A 19,204-nucleotide genomic window follows, 5' to 3' on the forward strand; every position below is an offset into this window, starting at 1 on the left:
TTCAAAACCTGCTCCTGAACTGATCCCAAAACAGCAGCTACTGTGAGCATACTGAAAGAAACACTGGGGACAGGAAAGGAGAGAGCCAATGCACTGGTCTCCTAGTTGCAGGCAGAGAAGCCTGAAGTTGAGTTTAGATGAAGCCTATCTTGCAGGAGCAACACAGGACTTCACAGAATATAGAATATCCATCCAAATAGCCTCCAAATGGATGAAATGAAGTAAGAAATTACAGCTGCCAGAAGCAGACCAACGGAATGGATGAGCAAAATAAGCATGTTTTACCATAAAGACACTTTGTTTTGGGGTTTACAGGCAGTTCTAAATACCGGCGGTTACTGAAGGAGGGCAGGAACAAAGGCAGGAAACAGGAGATGCCCTCATGCCAAAGGACGTACAGAGATGACAAAGTAAAACATTAACACTGCATCACTGTACAAAAGATCAATTCCAAGGGAGTTTAACTTACAAAAAGATTAGCACGTATACTTAAGCAGCTGGTTTTGCATTTATGTAATTCTGCTGACATCTCTCCACATCCATACCCTTGAATCCAGCATGCCCATAAATTTGTTGCCTCGCTAAGGCTGCGGATGTACATGGTGGCATTTGACAACTTCGTCAGCTTTTTTTCTTTTCTTTAAATAATCACAAAGCCATCACAAATCTCCCATGGGTACAATTGTTCTGAATCAAATACCTTGCGAGCAATCAAGAAAATATTTCATTTTAGAGGTGGTGACATTAAAAAAAAAATTAGCTCAAAGCCTTGGAGCCATGCTTGTTCCCACTCATACATTATAGAGTACCTGAAAGGAAAATTCTTCCATAATCTTGGAAAAAGCCATCATACAACTTCAAAAAATTAGATTATTAAATGGAAGAGCTTGCGTCTCTACAGTGACATTCAGAAATAACAGGCAACTTTAATGTGAATCTATTCTCTGTTCGGGGGGATGGTCAGAACCACAGAATATTATTAAAAACAAATCATTTCCTACATGAAGCTCTACCTGGTATTTCTGGGTTGCAAAAGGGTTTTGCTTTATTTCTTAGCTGTTATTCTAGAGTAGTTCCCCCTCCCAGGATTCTCATTTACCAAGGGAGCAATAAAACCGTATTTTGTAATGCTGACTTTTTTCCCCTTCAGAAATTCTTGTAACATAAATAGATATTAAATACTTGAAGGCAGATCACTTTATTTAAAATGTCTATAAATATAAAATGCATTAATAAGACCTCTTAATGCTTGTTTTGTGGTTTGACAGTAAACGTAATGGCTTACAGAGAGGAGTTAACTTAATATACCCCTGACCAGTAATGTTCTATTTGCTTAAATGCAAGTATCCAAGCCAAAATTAACATTCTGGTTTCTTTTAGAGGCAGCCCGCCATCCTGCAGTGTAGCTGAATAAGCACTGCCTAATATCATGGGGCAAATCCTGTCCCCCAGCTAAACAGCCACAGAAGGCTGACAGGAGTCACAGTGAGGCAGGCAGGAAACAAAGACCCCAAGCAGCCAGGAGGCTGCTTCATTGCACGGGTACACAGAGCACAACTGATCCTGCACCAGAGGAAGGTGTCACAGTTATTTTCCTAAGGAGTTATGGTCGTTCTGCTCCACATACCACAAATTTAAAGATGAGAAACTAACACACAAAGATTCATCATGTCTGGTGCAGGCACTACCAAAGGAGTGTGGCTGAGTGAAGGGTTCAGCTAAGGCATACCTTGACCACATCTCTCTTCCTGAAATATATTTTCTGAATTATTCTTCAGCCTCTTTTGGTAGGGTGAGGATCTGCTTTCGTTACAGCAAATGGAATGCTGAAATTCCCTTTGATTTTCTTGAATGTCACCTTGTTTTATAGCCTCAGCACTAAAAGATTTATGCAACGATGCGATCTATGTGTTCTCCTGTTATTATTCCCCAGTATCCTCTGAGTTTGCTGGCCTTTCACAACCACTTTCCTCAGGGAGGCAGAGGCCTGAAAGGTACTATGCTTCGACAAGCATGGGAAAGTAGGTGGCCAGACGAAGGTGAGGGACTCTCTCACTGCTCCTCTGAAGGCTGAAAAGCTAAAACATAAATTCAAATCCTATCAGACAGCAGAAAAACCACATGGGTGAGTCCCCAGGAGCAATGACTTAACAGTGGGAAGCATTTCAGCTGGCCTTTACACCTTAGGAGATGTCAAGTAAACGTGTTCCTCAGCCAAGACTCCTCTTCCATGTGCACTCTCTAGTGTCTACTAAAGGGCTGAGCTCATACTACAACATCAAAACCTAGCTTAAAAGACCATCAGCCAAACCCATTGGAAATTAAGCTCCAATATCTGTTTAGAAAATGGGTTTGCAGGACCCAATCCATCATCACCTCCTCACATACAAACACACCTAGCAAGCTGATGTTGCTGAGATGTTCTGCAGGACTTCACAGCCTGGACAAACAACATTCAAGGCCAACTTTTGTTTAGGACTTGGCCTATCAGTGTATTCAACCGAAATGATGTTTAACAGTTTGATAAAGCTACACAAGATAGCGATGCACTAATGTCTACGGTGAAAGAATAGACCATTTGGCACTAAGACCATCAAGACACGACTAGACACAAGCTTTAACAGATCTCACAGCCATAAATAATGGTCTGTCCCAGCCCCTGTGAATCAGACAGGCACAATGGTAGAGCTTTACTGTCACACTGACAAAACACTTCAGAGCAGATTTCAGGAGAACCCCTGGCTTGCCAGTGTAAACAAACTGTATCCATCCCCCCTCACAAGGTCCCAAGAATCTGAAACATGGACGAAACTCAGCCCTGGCACATGTTACATTCATAAATGTGCATCAGGTTAGATTAAAAAGTGACTTGAGTAGCAGAGTTGTTCAGAGCCGAACTTGTGTTCTGCTGCACTGCAAAGGTGGTATGTGAATTTAAAGGTGGGGGGACCATGGCTCTGAGAAAAATAAGGCTCTTATGACCCCAGCAAACGCATCCTTTAATGTAAAAAAGCCAGCAGAGCCTGAAGGGATGGTCACAAGAATGGATTTGTTGAAAGAAGACATTTCCTACAAACCAATCCAAGTAAAGAGAGAGACACAATAATGCCCTATCAAGTGACTATTGTCACAGCATGCTAGATGGCAAAATAAAAGGTAGAGGAAGGGACAGAGGTAAGCACCTCGTTAAAGGAAAATACTAGTTAAAATACCTACTTAATCAGCAAAACACTACAGGAGGGCTCCTTCACACCAGCACTTGGTAAAGGAATACAAGACCTCTTATAAAGCTCTGTTGTCCCATAGCTGGGTTATGCACTGAACATCTGTCACTCAGGTCTTCACTGAGAAGCGTGACCAGTCAATTATTGTTAATTACTGTTTTTTTTTTTTTTTCCCAATCCAGTTTGCTGCTCATGAGCAAAAACAGAGCTGTCATCAGGAGAATGAACCGTTCCTGGAAGTTACAATAGCATGGGCACAGAAATACAAGCTTCCTTCAAGACTTCCTTGAGCAAGTGCCTCTGGAAGGACCCCTGCTGACTCCAAGAAGAGTTTTCAGTGTCCACATCCAGTTGAGCCATTGTCTTTTTATTTCCTCTGCCAACAGCTGACTGAGTGAGCACCCATTGTGTTCCCTTATCAACTGAGGCTGAATACTACTAGACAGCTAACAAATTAACAACCACACTTCAGATGAGCTCACAGCTTCACAAGGCTCTCCCCACTCCCGGCAGATCCCCTGCAGAATTTACAAAATGCTTCCAAAGCCCAGCTCCCCTGACTATTCACAGGTATGAGCAGCACCACTCCATGCAGCACAAGACGTCTAGGGGTAAAGAGAATAGGATCATCTGAAATTCCTATCAGCTGGTAGTTTGGTGAGGAGTTTGACGTGGTTTATACAGCAAGGGAAGCAGCCATTTTCATTATGGGCAAATCAGAGATTAAAAGTGTTTCTAACTGACAAAGCCAGGCTTTCTGCTGTAACTCAATACAACTCTGTTGTCTTCAATAACAATTTAACTACCTCCCATGACAACAACCCACAGGGAAATATCTCCTTAAAAAATATCAAAACAAACAAAAAAGAAAACAAGAAACACTACATCAGATGAGAACATTTATCCACTATTGGAACCTCTCTTCCAAGGTAAACCATAGCAGTACAGAAAACATGGTAGAAAACACTACTCCCAAACAGCTATGAAATGCTGCCCATCTGAAAAATTGCAAAGTTAGTTTCAAAAGAGCTTTTTTTTTTTTTTTTTTTTAGTTGTGACTGTATTAGGTAAATACAGTGAATCACATAGATGAGGGAGAAGAGGCGCATTACACAAGAAAAACAAAATCTTTCCTCATACCTCAAGGCCAAAACAGTTACCCAGTTCAGCTGTCAAGGCAGACAGCTTTAATCTACCCTGGATATGAACTGTTTACTCCTGCTGCTTCTTTTGAGAGTGAAGTAAATACTCACCATATTCATAACTGTGAGGATGAATCTTTGGGCAGCCTCTGCACCGTGGTATTGGACCATATCAGCATCTGCCACCACCAGTGTTTCTACTGTGTACTCGTTGGTAAGCCGAATAGCATTTCTTCTCTCCCTCCAGTCACTGGTTGATTTCATCTTCTTTTGCCTCTTCTTTTCTAAAAGTCAAAATATTTATTAGGGAACCTTGTAGCTGGCAGATCATAGTAAAACATTTATATTCTTTTCAGCAAACATGCTTGTGCAAATTCAGATTGCAATGACTTTTCATTAAAATGTTTTTTGATGATTAAAAGAAGCAACTTAGAGGTTCCATTGCAAGCATGGAATGGAAGTCCTGCTTGTGAGAAAAGCAACATTCCACTACAGTGGAACAAGCTGCAGTTCAGGAGAAATTCAGGAAAAATTTTAGGATAGAAGACTGTGTTGTGGGATGCAACACTAGACTCTGTAGGTTCTTGTTAGCCAAGGAAGTTGCAAGATATTCCTGGAGTCAGTATTTCAGTCAGTTTCATTTTAACTTGCTACCAGCATTACTATAGCAATTTAACAGAACACAAAACACCAAAAAGATAGAGTCTTAATCACTTAAAATTTTAAATCAAGTCAGATTGTTTTGGAACATGCATTACTGGCCAACTGCAGAAGTCTCTGGATAAAACCCAGAAGTGCAGAAGGTCAGGCTAGATAAGACCTTCTCAAGCTTTCTTTGCTCATTTATTGCTATTGGCACGAGCACGCACACCAGCAGCTGCAGTCACTGGCCACCTACGTGCAGAGAGCTCGCACGCCTCTCCATTGTGGTATGTATACCTAAAGCAGGGAACCCCTAGACTGGCTGATCCTTAATGGTCTTCAGTTATAGGAACCTGGAAAAGTGACCCATGCTACAGACTGCAAAGTAAAGCAGTAGTAAGCTACTGCTAACACAAAAATGAAAGCACAAAAGTTAAACCTTGCTTCCTCCAAGCTGAGAAGCTAATACATTCGTAATTTGTCCCCTTCTAAACCAAAAGGTGAAACGTGTTTCACAGTTCAAAGGCAGATGTGCAAAGCAGCTGAGACATGAACAACGGAGAAATTAAGTTCAGATCTGAAACTGAATCTACTCACTTTATTTCAGTCACAAGAAATGTATTCATGTTTTCAATTGTAAAATGAAAGAAAAGCAAATGAAGTCATTAAGGCAAATGTATTTTGCAGAAAGATACAAACTGCCAAGATTCACTGAGATATCTGCTTACTGCTCAGCCTGCAATATCCTATGGATAAGATATTGACAGTGATATCAGTGCCAATTTCTTTTAGTGAGGAAGGGAGTAGACCACACAACAGGTCCTGAAACAGTGTAGAGTGTAATGACAACAGTCAACTGAAAAGTGACACGGGATAGAACATGCTGGATGATCAGACAGATAACTTTGATGTCCCACTACACATGCTGCTAGTTTCCCAAAGCAGTCAATCCCTTTTTATTTTATTTTTTTCTCCACATTCTGTTTATCAGCTCCTTACATATTTCAGGCTGGAAATTCCCCTGTGTTCCAGGCTGGTAAATGCACTAACATCCACGTCCACAGTTTCCCCAACTTTCTTGTATTCATAATGACCAACTTCATCAGTTTTAAGCCCCCTCAAAGCCCAACTGAAAAGGACTCCGTCTTCTTTTTATCCCATTTTCTGTCTTGTCAATGTGCACATTTGCACACATCCACCCCATCCCTGTTCTCAGTTGTCTAGCAGTCATTCCAGTAACGCTCTGTACATGTTTTTGTGCCCAAGGCATCAACTGTCAACACTTGGTATATATTTTAAACTAAGAAAACAACCATGAAATTTGATTTGAATCTTTGAAAAAGGATTTGGAAATATCCCCCTGGGTCTGACAAGACAGACGGGAGCCCCTTGACAAGCAAAAAAACAAAATCCTGGGGTGCTCATAAATAATGGGAGCTACATGCTAGAAGCAAAGAAGAAAATTACCAAGTTTCAAGGCTTCTTTTCACATGGTCTGCAGGACAGCTACAGAAATGGGCGCAATCGTGACAATCTGCCTCAAAACAGGAGATGCGTATGTTTCTAGGTGCTTGAGAAAAGCAAGAAAATAAAATGGAGCAACTACAGCAGAAAGGACTGATGAGCACACCTTTGGTTTGCCAACTATGAAATGGAGATGATTTCACCTAATTTCTGTGAAATAGCTCTCGTGTTTGTTTCTTTACTCATTTTGTTCCATTCCAATCAGCCACCCACCCCTCACTCGCTCTGCAAAGCCACACATTATTTAAATATCAGGTGAGAAGTCAGAGAAGTTTATTCCAGTGAGAACACTGATCTTTTGGGTCTTGCTGCTGGCAATCAAAACCTTCTTGGAAGCAGCAGCAATTCCCTATCAAATTATTGTTTTGGTAACTCCCTGATAAATTCAAGGTTTTCAGCTGGTATAAACCTCCTACCTATAGAGCCATTGCTCTTATGGGGGCCTAAGCCTCAACTCAAATACATCTGGGCCTGGCATTGAATAAGCTGTGAAAAATCCCTAAGTGGAAGAAAGTAAATTCAGAGCACTCAGGATTTCCACTTCAAAAATCTTTTTGGTGGAAAAGAAGCCACTTTTGTCAAAGAAGGAAGCCACTATATGCTAGATTGCAGCTTGCATTTGCCACGCAACTGCCTGGCGCGGTCTCTTCTCCCGAGGCAGGTGAAAGAATTGGCAAGGCCTTGCCCATTCCACTCAGCACCTCTTTGGAGGAGGCAGCTGTACAAAACTCCAAAAGGTGTGATTTCTGGAGAGCAGCAGCAAAGGGACCCCTGACAAATTTCTGGGTAGTCTTGGTTCACACAAAGCCTCTGGACCCCAACCCTCCCCGAGTTTTATTTGAATTTGTGGATTGGCTGCTTTCCACTGGGTGGCAGGGACTAGAAGTTGTGTGTGGAAAACTACCACCCCACCGGCTCGCCTAGAAACACAGCCAAAGTGACCTAACATTGAGAACCTGGGCTCTCGCCCTCATCCGCTTTCTAACATTCTCCAACTGCAAGCTTACCAAGTGCTTAAAACAGGTGATGTGTAACGGTCCCAAGGGAGCCTACGGAGAGCTCAGGTGGTCACTGACGATATACTGTGAAGGGGTAAGGCAAAGCAACATAAACTGCTTGAATGGAAGTCCCCTCTTGTTTTCTTTTTTTTTTTTTTTCCCCTTCTTAAGTTTGCAGATCCTCTCTAGGTACCTTTTCTTTAGCCTTTTTGTCCTTTTTGCACTTGCAGAGGGCTGCTTTCAGAGCAGTCTCTATTCGCATCTTCCTGCCTCCCACATATGCAAACAATTTTCCAGCATAATCAGGCACATGGAGAAAACACAAAACTCCTCATTTGCACGGATGAACAACAACAAACAGAACAAAAGAAATACGCATATTCTGTATCAGGGACAATTCATGAAGAGCAGCAAAAGATCAGAAACCAATACTAAAAATAACTCATTAAATGCATCTGCAACTCATACCTGAGGTAAGTCAGCTTTATGGAGGTATCAAAAATAAAAAATAAAAATCTCTAGAGCCTCCCTTCAGAAACAAACCAGCACAGAGAAGTCTCACTCCTACCCTATGTGATTTATGGACTACGGGCAGAGAAACCCTCCATGAGTACATGAAACCCCAAACTAAAATAAACATCAGCCATTAAAACAAGGATTAAATGCTTGGTGGATTCTTTATTTGAACAAACTGATGTTACAAATTTTGTGGTGCAGATGTTAAGTGTTAGTGTGAAGGCATGAGAGGCCATAAAACATGGGCAGGAGGCTGTCAGAGGAGTTTACATTGCGGGGAGCACACATAACCAAATTGCACACTATTTTAGGAGTCAGGTGTTCCCCGCTTAAGAGGTCAGAAATACATGTGAAATATGAGCTGAAACAGGCAATCTACAGCACAGCACGTATATGTTGTGGGTGACTAGGCACAAGGGACATTACTCTTTTGCCAGTCACTTTGACAGTGTGTTACGCAGCCTATCTGGCCCAAAATCCTACAAAATGCAGGGCTGTTAGGTGATGGGAGAAGAGCAGTACACCACTGGATCCTCAGCATAAAATGCACCCAACACTGCAGAAGCTCAATAGCTGGCTTTCGTTACAGGCTCTTACCTTTCCATGGCTAGTTGCATGCAGAGCAACATGATCGTATCACCTTCTGCAGTCCAACAGTCTTCAAAATCTCCCTCAGAATGGCAAAAAATATTATATATATAGCACAACAGAGCTATTCTGAAGCCTCAGTAGAAAACTCCTTATGTTCAAGTGCTTTTTATGGCAACCCAACAGATGTGTAATTCCAAAGCAACCGCCCCAAATGACCTTTTCCTATTACACACCGAAAGCCCTGTCTAGCACTGTCTGGTTCTTGGCACATTCCTGCTGTAACTGCAGAGTCCCTTCCTGCTCCTCCTACCTCCCTTCCAACAGTATTTCCCAGATTCATCTGAAGACCAACCTTCATTCCTAGCCCTCAACTTTATTTCTCCCTAATCGTCCCCTTTGTAATTTTAGCTACCTCACTCTAGTTAAACCTACAGAAAGTTTCTGGATGCGGTTCAACAACAGCCACAAACACAAGCGAAACTGCGGAATTCTTGTACGAGGCCAGATTTCTCCCTAGAAGCCCTTTTCTATTGCTGCCTTAAAAATCCTCTCCACCTCTTCCTCAAGCAGCCCTCTGGTAGCTCCCTCCACCGATGACCCTAAACATCTCTGCTATAACATCTCTATGTCCTCACCTGGAGGGCTAGCTCTGTCTTCCTTTATGCTGTTACTTGAGAAACATAAAAAGGAGAGAGCTCTTTGTCCCACTTGGCCACATTGTCCCTGTGCCTCAGGAGCTTCTAGAAAATCCTTTTCTGGTACTCACATTAGGCATGTTTTATTAGCTTCATGTAAAAACAAAAATCATCACCTGTCTGGAGCAAAAGAAAGACTGACAAAAGAAAGACTGAGAAAGAGAAAGGAGACCCTGTACACAAACCAAGGCTAGAAATTACAGGAAGTTCTTGCTGAGGCATACATTTACTGGTTAACTTAAAACCATATATCAGTCTGAAGAAGAGCGAGTTTGCTGAATTATCAAAGGGACAGGGTACCATAAAGTTCCTCTGGTACCAAAAGGCTATCAATTCTGTGTTTAAAAGATCAGCATACTGCAGGTACACCTCTTGGACACTGCTATTCAATCTAGACACTGCGCTGATTTCAGGTAACTTTTCAGATGTATCATAATGACTTGATTTCACTTAAAGTAAAAAGGGAAAGGTGTAAAATTGAACAAGAAGCAAGTGAAACAAGAAGTGGAGGTTATCAGTGGCATTTACATCCCAGGAGAAGAGCAAAACCAAAATCTAAAGAGAATACAAGCAGGTTTTCTTCTCAGTTCGAATTAAGACCAGGATGGGGGGGTTGAACTACAGACATGAATATATATTACTTAAAGATACACCAAGAGAAACATGCTAAAGATAAAATCAATCTATTACTCATGTTTGGATCCAACAGAACTGCTTTTGAACTCTTTATTTAACAGCTTCTTCAGAAGACCAACAGCACAGCATCACCCCAGTGGATGCCCAAAAGCTGTACAACTCAGCGCCCTGGTTTGCTTAGCTGGGGATCAAGCTGCTCATGGTTAGAAGCAAGACAAATTTGAAGAGGATCAGAGCTCTGAGGCTTCCAGCATGGCAAAACGTTTGCTGCAGAAGTCAGCCCAACAGAAGATGTGTGCTAACCCAGCCTGAGCTAAAGGAGCAACCACAGATCATGGGACAGCTCAGAGCTGCGAGACCACCATGGGCTTTCCAGCCCACGAGGCGGTCAATTCAAAACTCATGGCCACCACCAGAAACATCCCTCCACTGGCTCCGGGGGGCTCTGTGCATTGGTTACCTTGCAGCTGCAGTTTTCATCCATACAACAGAGAGGTTCTTTTCAAAACACTGATCTCCTGAAGGAAAAAAAAAAATAAAAAATCACACTTCAGCTGCAAGGGCCGTGCTCCACACAGTTGCTTCCTTGACACCTTTCTTGTGGCATTCGCCTCACAGTAGACACAAGCAAGGACTGGAGAAGGGAATGAAGAACAGACACTACTGAAGTTGCTGCCACAGCCAGCGCGCCTCAATCTATTTCCAGCCACAGGAGCATGCAGCCCCTTCACCAGTGCCAGGGCACAACGCAACATTGTCCCTGTACACTGGACTTTTATACATCCATTAAAAACTCGGGATTTCAGGTTTACCACAGCTAGCTGCAGCAACAAACAAATTTTGAGACAGAAGTCATGAACTCTGTTCCATCTCAAAACACCAGGGAGACTTTATTGCAAGGACTGTTACTGAAGTTAGTCTGTGGCTTGGACACATTAGACGTCAATATAATGCGTCAGGACTTTGTCTTCAATGACAGCCCTGTACGACAGCACAGGATAAGCGCTATGACCTCCACCAGCTCACTGAATGAATTTGTCAGCAGGGTTTCTGAGATTGCCACCTCCTCAACTACATGCGCTCACCTCCCTTTAAAAAGCACACCCTCGCTGTAGGCTTTCCACTCAACTAAACACAAGGACTCGCTCATGTAAGACAGAAGACAATTTACCAATACACAAAGCAGGCACACTGAGCATTGTTTAATGGTAAGACCATTAAAGTGGGAATGGAAATACCTGCTCTGTCACTCCCTCTTAGCCTCTGTGCCTTGGTTTCTCTTCCTATTTGATCTGCTCTGTTACTAGCTGTAAATTCTCTGAAGCAGAACTGATTTCCTTTGCTTGTGACTGACACAAAGGTCCCAACTTGCCTGGGGCCAGGAGGAAGATCCTGTAACACAAATATAATTAAGATCTAAGTGACAAGGAGTGATGTATGCAGGACTGAACTCAGAGTCCTCAGTTTTGATCACTTAAACTTAGCAGATCTGAGACCAACCATAAAGCACAATCCTAATCCATTCCAGGGCTTTAGAGACTACAAAACACTTGGCTGCAGTTATGCTGTGAAAAATGGCATCATTGGCCTCCAGGTTTATTTTGTTTTAATGAGTCTTTAGCGAACGTGCCTGGTTTGCAAAGAATGTTTTCACAACTTCCAGCCATACCAACCCATCCTGAGCTTTGGCAGCCAACTCCAACCACTTCTGCTGAGGTTGGAAGAACCCATGGAGACTTTACCAAACCAGGAGTTCCCCACTTACAGTCTGACCTCACCACTACACCTATACCTTGAGAGAGGTAGCACAGACCTTTTTGGAAGCTAGACAATTTGTTTCTGGTGATTTGCAAAATCCAGTAAAGAACGCACTTCATCTCCCGTAACTGTGTTGGCTCTGCAGGTCAAACTGAAGTAAAAAAACAGTGTAATAGTTATTTTTAATCCATTATGTATACATGTATGTCAAACTACGCAGGGAGCAGATCACAGAAAGAAACCAACAGTTCATGGAGCAACTTTTCAGAGCCAAAGCCTCACAGTACCACTGCCAGCTCTGTTACTAGGCCTAATCTGTAAATAAAGAAACTGTTTGAGAGCTAGAGGTCCAAACAACCTTTAACTTTCAGTGCCTCCAGTTGTGGATGCTCAGTGCGGGACATGTATGGCTGATGATTCATAATTACAAACTATCACAAGGAAGCTTAGAGCTTTTGAACAGGGGCAAAACCTGTCACAAAGTGTTCCCATCTTGGCCACACCAACAAGTAGGTGCCCAACGCACGGTAGTTTTCACGTTGAAGATCCCAAGTGATCTGCTGAAGGTCACAAGTCAAACACTGGGAAGCAAAGCCAGGAGAATCCCAACTCCCAACTCATGGCTCTAACCCTGAGCTATGATTTATGACAATATGGAAAAAATGAAGACAGCTAAAAGGTAAGTAATGTATCTTAGTCTGTCCGGAGCCACCTGTCTGCCTTCCTAGCCAGAATGACCACTGGAATAGCCATAAATATCCCGAGAGAAGGACGGTGGACACCAGAGACTAGCTCGTTAGCACCTGCCAGTTTAGATTTCATTAAGTTCCAGTGGAAACAAGCACTAACTTTCATCAAGAACCAAGTGAAGGCGCAGTACAGTTCTACTGTCTGCAGCTGCTCTGGAAGGGGAAGAAATCCATGAACTACAAATATTTGCACGTCTCCTCTTTTTTTTTTTTTTTGATGTCTTTTTTGCACCTTGACAGTAGAGAAAGAAGAAACTGAAGTCCCTCCTACTCCACATTATCCGTGCTGCCCTCATGCTGAGGGCTTCATCCAGAACAAACCAGCAATAAAACTTTGCTTGCCATATGTGATGGAAAAGGACACTTCTGAATGGCAGACCGCTCCAAAAGGCTGCTGTTTGTCAGCCATAAGGAAACAATCACACACTCGCAGGGAAAATCCAGACTCTCTGTTTGGAAGACCAGGGACCTGGAGAAACCACAGGATTTATCCACACAAAACATACTCCCATGGGTAAAGTGCTGAAAGACCTAATTTCTGATACAGGGAATACTTCCATACTTGCAAACACTTAATCACATTACATCTTCTGCATAGCCCATGCTGAAATCCTTGCTTTAATTCTCCAACAGATGCTTCCTAATATGGACTAATACAGGTTGCATTACACCTCTCTATTTTTAGTGCACATGCTTTTTGGCCATAACAACTGCCGTTTCAGGCCAAGTCAAACCTGCAGAGAAAACACATCTAAGAGACAATGATTAAAGATGGGGAAATGCAACATAGCAGTAACATGTGTTTAGGATTTATACCTGTTCAGGGAAAGCGTTCCCTACATTTGATACCTGCATACTAGCACTTATGTAAATTATTACCAGCTTTGATCAATTGTTAAAACAGGTTGCAAACTAACTAGACAAAGAAGCCATGCATTGCTATTTTGTGAATTAAAATGTTGACCCTCTTGTGTTTTTTTCCCCTCTTACTTCTCTCCATGCAGCACATTTGTATTAAGTGAAAACGGTTTCATTCAAGATGACAAAGGGGGATTTAAAGCAAGCTTGCATTTAAGAGTAATTTATGAGGCCTACATCACAAACATGAAATAACAACCTTCCCTCCAAAGACAAGCTGCTCACTCTCACACTTGTGGGCTGTATTTTATATCAAATCCCTTCTATGCAAAGGGACTTTAACACATCACTAGAGACCTCTGGAAAAGTTACAACAGAACTTACTTTTCCCAAAGAAACAGAAAATTTTATGACATGATTAGAAGAGAATCCTAAGCTTTCATAACATGGTTTGACTCCATCCTTAACACTGATACTTTCTCTCAGCAAGAAAAGTTAGGGAAAAAAATAACAGAAAGCTTTTCCCATCCTTAGACTTTGATGGCACAGGAAACATGCAAAATATATGAGCAGACTGGAAGAGGGTGCCCAGAGAGGTTGTGAGTTTCCCTCACAAGCTGCCTGGATGTGGTCCTGGGCAACCTGCTCCAGGTGCAGGCTTGAGCTGGGGTTTGGAGCAGATGGACCCAGAGGTGCCTCCCAACCTCAACCATTCTGGGATCCCGAGATACCAGCAAATGTTAAACTACCCTTGTTCCATCACAGTTACCACAACCATATCCATTTACTGCAGCTGAGGGCGTGGTAGATATCGTTGGGTGGAAACAACTTTATTGTTTATCCCATATGGTCGCAGACAGACAAGGCAATGAAAAACGCCCTATCTCAGGTATTTTCTAGCCCCAACTCTAAGCTTTAGGGGGTTTAATAAAGGAGATTGTACAGTTCCACACTAGTCCTCTCTGATCTGCCTGTTTCTTCACTGACAAGAACTCTTGCTATGACATCTGAGTTTAGGAGGAAGGGCAGATGCTGCTGACAGACAAAAGAGCTCTGCAGCTACTTCTGGGCCCCAGGAATAAGTTGAGAACTTTATGCATGGAGGTCCAGGCCAAACCTGAGGGCACAGCAACAATCATGTATGATGCATTACAACAGTGACCTCTTTCTCTCCTCGCTTGGCTCACCTGTAGAGAAATTCTTATCTATAAGCATTAAAACCCACAGACAAAACTCTGTGACTCCATCCTCTCTCCAGAAAGACTCCTAGTACAAGACCTTAGACAAAAATGTTGCCAAGCTCGTTCCTTAAAATCAGAACAGTGTGATAACAGATTTTTACCCCAGATTCGGCCCAGATTCTAGAGATGAGAACCGAAGAAATGTTTCACATCACTGGTGTGAAGCTATTTCCCAAGTTTTTAATGACGCCGTGCTTCAGAGCAAATGAAACCCAACCTTCCCTTCCTTCCCCCTCACAGCATATGCACCTGGAAACCCTTTAATGGGTTTTCTGTTTGCCTCACAGGGGCTCATGTTCGTGCCTGAGCAGAAACGTGTATTGTGACTTGAACTCTTTCTCCTGCTGGATGACAGGTGATAAAAATCCTACAGATACACATATCATATGACTAACAATAGCACCTGGCCCATGATGACTGGATCCATCCTTTGCCGCTGGAGCGCTTCAGAATTTAAACAAAGGAATTAAAATATCGGTCCTGAACCAACAGACCTGGGATTTTTTAACCCTTTAATAGGCACTTTCAGCTTCAGATCTCAACGATCCACTCACGTAAGACCTTAAGTGCTTTCCCACTCCTGACTGCAGCCAGATTAATCCTCCCATACAGATTATTCCAAGAGACATTTGGCTCCCACAAAGCTCTCCTGCAGCTCTAAACATTTCTGCTGTTGTAGGACATTAAACTACTTAAGTTTTGATTTTTTTCTATTGTATTTGCCCAGACATTATGATCTTCGATAATACAGGATGTGCATCTAAAATGTCTAGGACATGGATACTTCCTATGTATTTCCAACCTCCATTTTTTTCTGACAAGTTTTAGACTGGGTGAGCCAAATTACAAGCCAGTGAGAGAAGGGATCTCTAGTACTAATCTGATCAGTCCTTCACTCTGCTGATGTTGCTGAGTACCACAGTAGTCACCTTTTTCCAGGAAAAAGTCTGGAAGTAAGCCCCTAGGCCACCATTTCCACACGATTTCATTGGGAATAGACCTTTTGTGTGTCAGAGAGGATTAATTTTTTTTTGTTACAAAATGCCTTGTGCACAAAAGTTAATCCAAACCAGACAGGAGTCAATTAGGTCGTTAACGTGCTAAGCCTATTAACAGCCATGACTTACATTTCTTTCCCACAACAATGAAAAACATTCAGGAGTCTGCCTTTAAGTGGCAAAGCCCATGAGCAATTTCATTATTTTATGACACAGCTACTTGAAGCAGTGGCTGTTTGCACAAGCAAGCAGTACTCCCTGCTGGGCTGCAGCCGGGTGCTTTGTTCCTCTTCTAGCACAGCCGGACCGTGGTCAAGGCAGAGATCCGGCACCCACAGCAGCCAAATTCTGTTCCCAGCTCTTTTGCAAACTCGTGCGTGCATGTTTGTAAATCATGCGGTTACAGATTTTCTAGCTGCCGAGGGAAGGACTAAAGCCTTCTTGGTCTCACAGAAGAACTAGGGATGCACATGCTGTCCCCAACTCCATCCTAGTTTAGCCCCTCAATTAGCACCAAATAGGAAACAGAGCTAGATCCATAGCTTCAAGTAAGCTTTGCATCAGGCTATCAGTTTCCTTCTGCCTCAGATCCACACTCACTATATGGACCTTGCCTCCTCCTTGGCATGAGCTGAGCTATAGAAGTACTGTGTGCAGGTTCGTGCGTGTATGTGCACATGTGCTCTCAGCCCAACAAACATGAAGAAATTCAATCACTTTGCTTGCTGAAGAGAGTTTCAGTTCTTCAGTCCATGACAATGATGTATCTGCTGACCTACTAAAAGTTGAGCTCCACACAAGAGAAAATAAAGGCCCTGCCTACAGGACTTACCAACAAGCAACACCAGCTAGAAGACAACCTTGTGAATGAGCAAGCACAGGTCATCTCTGGTGGTACACAGGCCTGGTTAAATACAAAAACTTAAGGTGTACATGCAAACTTTCTTATGCTCATGGCTACCTATTCCAGCCAGTTCCTTCAGACCGCTGCTTTGACCACTTTTGCCAATAAAGAAGCCTTTTGTGCCGCTGTTTCCCTGTATGTCTAACAACAGGGGTTGTTCTTGATCACTCTGTTCCCAAGTACTGTTCCCATACTTGGGAATCTCAGTCCTGTACCCATTACACTTGCTATTCCTGCTTCCCGCTTTGTCTCTTTAACAGCCATGTAAAAGACAGCATAGGCATCTTCACCTCCTGCCTCTATTTGGTATGCAGACCATCCAGTACAAGACAGAACCTGAAATATTGGTGGGGTAATAGGGCAACAGAGGAATAAAAGAAACAGAATACAAAGGCACCCTGAAACCTGAAGAAGAGATTTGGCAAAGTTCCTAATAAATAACCTCTGTATGCAACCCACCCAGATGGATTTCTAGAAAGGATAAAACTCATTTGCTCCAAATGAGGCAAGAGCACCTCTTGAAATTGACCTCAGATTCAAAACTTGGGTCTTTGCTAAAAAACATTGTGAATACCTTCCTGAGCAGCAATCACATTGCATGGTTAAAGCAGAAGTCAAAGTTTATCTCCTCACAAACTGAAGGTTATAGCATGTGTCCTAACTATTTCTGTCCTTGTGATGTGGCTCTTTCTGCCTGAAGTAGCAGAAGAATTCATTAGCACATGCCATTTTTCACCACCTCCAGCTGCCCAAACACTCGAATTACAAAATACAGACATATCTGGCAGGACCACAGTTACAATTATAACTGCATACTCATGGCTGTTCTCTTGAGCCACTTCAAGCTCACCTGCTACAACCTTGCAGTGCTCATCAGGAATGTGCGACTTCATGGGATGGCTTGGTTTTGTGGAGCGCCTATGTCTGATGAAGTGTTCTTTTCCACTAAATGAGGTCTCTGATGTATTCACTGGTTGTATTAACATTTGCTCTGATCCAATCTGAATATAGCCAACCTGTCCACAAAAGAAAAAAAAGGAAAAAAAGGGTATCAGACAGTTTGGTATCCTTACCATTTTTATCAACCCAGTCCTAACCGAGACCATTTCCCTGCAATCATTATCTACAGTGTGAGGAAGAGTGATTATGGTCATGTTCAATCTGCATAGTACAGAATAGAGATCTTCATCTGCTTCTCATATACATATATATACGTATTTTATTTTACAGAGCACTACTTAGAAACATCATTATGCAAGGCGTTATACATGTCCAAAAAAAAAAAAAAAAAAAGAGGAGGAGGGGTTCTTGTCAATGCCTTGCCTTTGAGTTCTTCCTCTCCCTGCAGCTAGAACACCGCTCTATCTGGAGGCATATATATGTACGCCTTACGAGATGCTCAGCTCACATGAGAAAAAATAAACCCTATTAAAGAAATGCTTTCATAACCACCTTTCTAACTGACAGCTAGAATTGCACTGTTATCAAATGGCATTTAGTATCTCAGCAGAGCAAGGCTGCCTGCAAACAGGAGACCAGCTACACACGTCATTCCTGCAGACAACACTAAGTGTTGAAGTGAAGTCCTAAGCACGACTTGCAGAGCCACCCACATTTTTCGGTATGGGGACCAAACCGCTTTTACTGACTGCAGTAGGGGCCACATACAATTACTGCTCTCCCTGCAAGCCATGGGTTGGGTTTCGGGGATCAAGCTGGGAATGGACTGTTGTACCTTCCCAGTGACAAACGTTTCCACCATTCCTGGAATAAGTAACATGAGCAAGTCCTTACCTAAATAACAGTAGACTGCACAGACTACAGGTCAGAGCACTAAAACCCTGCCTTTCTTGCACCAGGTCCAGACCTTACACCAGGGCTCGCAAGAACATCTTTGGAAGGCAGCTTCTGCCCCTGGAGAGCCCTCCTCTGCTTCTAACCAATAGTTTTTAAGGGTCTTTTATGCCTTTCCCGCTCCTTTTCTGGCATAAAAGGAAGAGAGCGAAAGCAAAGATATCACCTTAAAACTTAACAAAGCTTCTAGGTTTAGTAATCAACGCCGAGCTTACAGCACACTGGAGAAACGTGAATATGTACAATGAGGGTGTTTTTTTTTTTTTTTTTACTTCCTTTTCATTGTACTGATCCAACGTTATTTGTATGGCAATGAAAAGCCTTGAAATACAGCTCTCTGTAATGCAGTCCCTTGGAAGAACTCTCTAGGTCTGATCCAACTTCTGCTAGCAAAGAAGGGCTTCACATGGCCTGCCAGGAGGCATCAGACTGTGCCTCTGGTACACCTGGTAGGTAAAGGGGCTTACAAAGGGCTCCTGTAGGTTGCCTGACTGTAACACCCACCCCAAACACAGAAAGGCAGACTAGACTCCCCTGACCCGTCACTGAGCTCTGTGCCAGCCAGGCAGCCATCCAAAGAAATGCTCTGCACGTACATGCAAATTCTATATATTCAACAGCTGACTGTACTAATATGATTTATAATATACATTACATACGTACTGTAAATTGTACATTTCCACACCTCCCTGCCAAATTCAGTCCTCACGTACACCCAGGAAATCCCTTTGGCCTAGTATTTCCAGCAAGAGGAATTTCTGCTAAGAGAAATGAGAGCTCTCATCTTCTGACAGCCGTACAAACTGAACAGCATTCAGGGGAAAAGCAGGATCTCTCGCACAGGGTCGCTACTTTTCAAAGTGCACTTGAAGAA

General features: G+C 42.7%; 1 protein-coding gene across 1 annotated transcript in view; it reads right to left on the reverse strand.

Annotated features, from left to right (window-relative positions):
- The window catches only part of ADAMTS17 (ADAM metallopeptidase with thrombospondin type 1 motif 17), a 173,196-nt gene that overhangs the window by 145,120 nt on the left and 8,872 nt on the right, over positions 1–19,204 (reverse strand). Inside the window, exons 3-4 of the mRNA XM_035554855.2 lie at positions 17,327–17,492; positions 4,478–4,650 (exon numbers count right to left, since the gene is read on the reverse strand). Coding sequence (XP_035410748.1) covers positions 4,478–4,650; positions 17,327–17,492 — 339 coding nt within the window. The remainder of the gene's footprint in view (positions 1–4,477; positions 4,651–17,326; positions 17,493–19,204) is intronic.

This window comes from Cygnus atratus, chromosome 11 (assembly GCF_013377495.2).
Source record: "Cygnus atratus isolate AKBS03 ecotype Queensland, Australia chromosome 11, CAtr_DNAZoo_HiC_assembly, whole genome shotgun sequence".
NCBI classification, from domain to species: domain Eukaryota; kingdom Metazoa; phylum Chordata; class Aves; order Anseriformes; family Anatidae; genus Cygnus; species Cygnus atratus.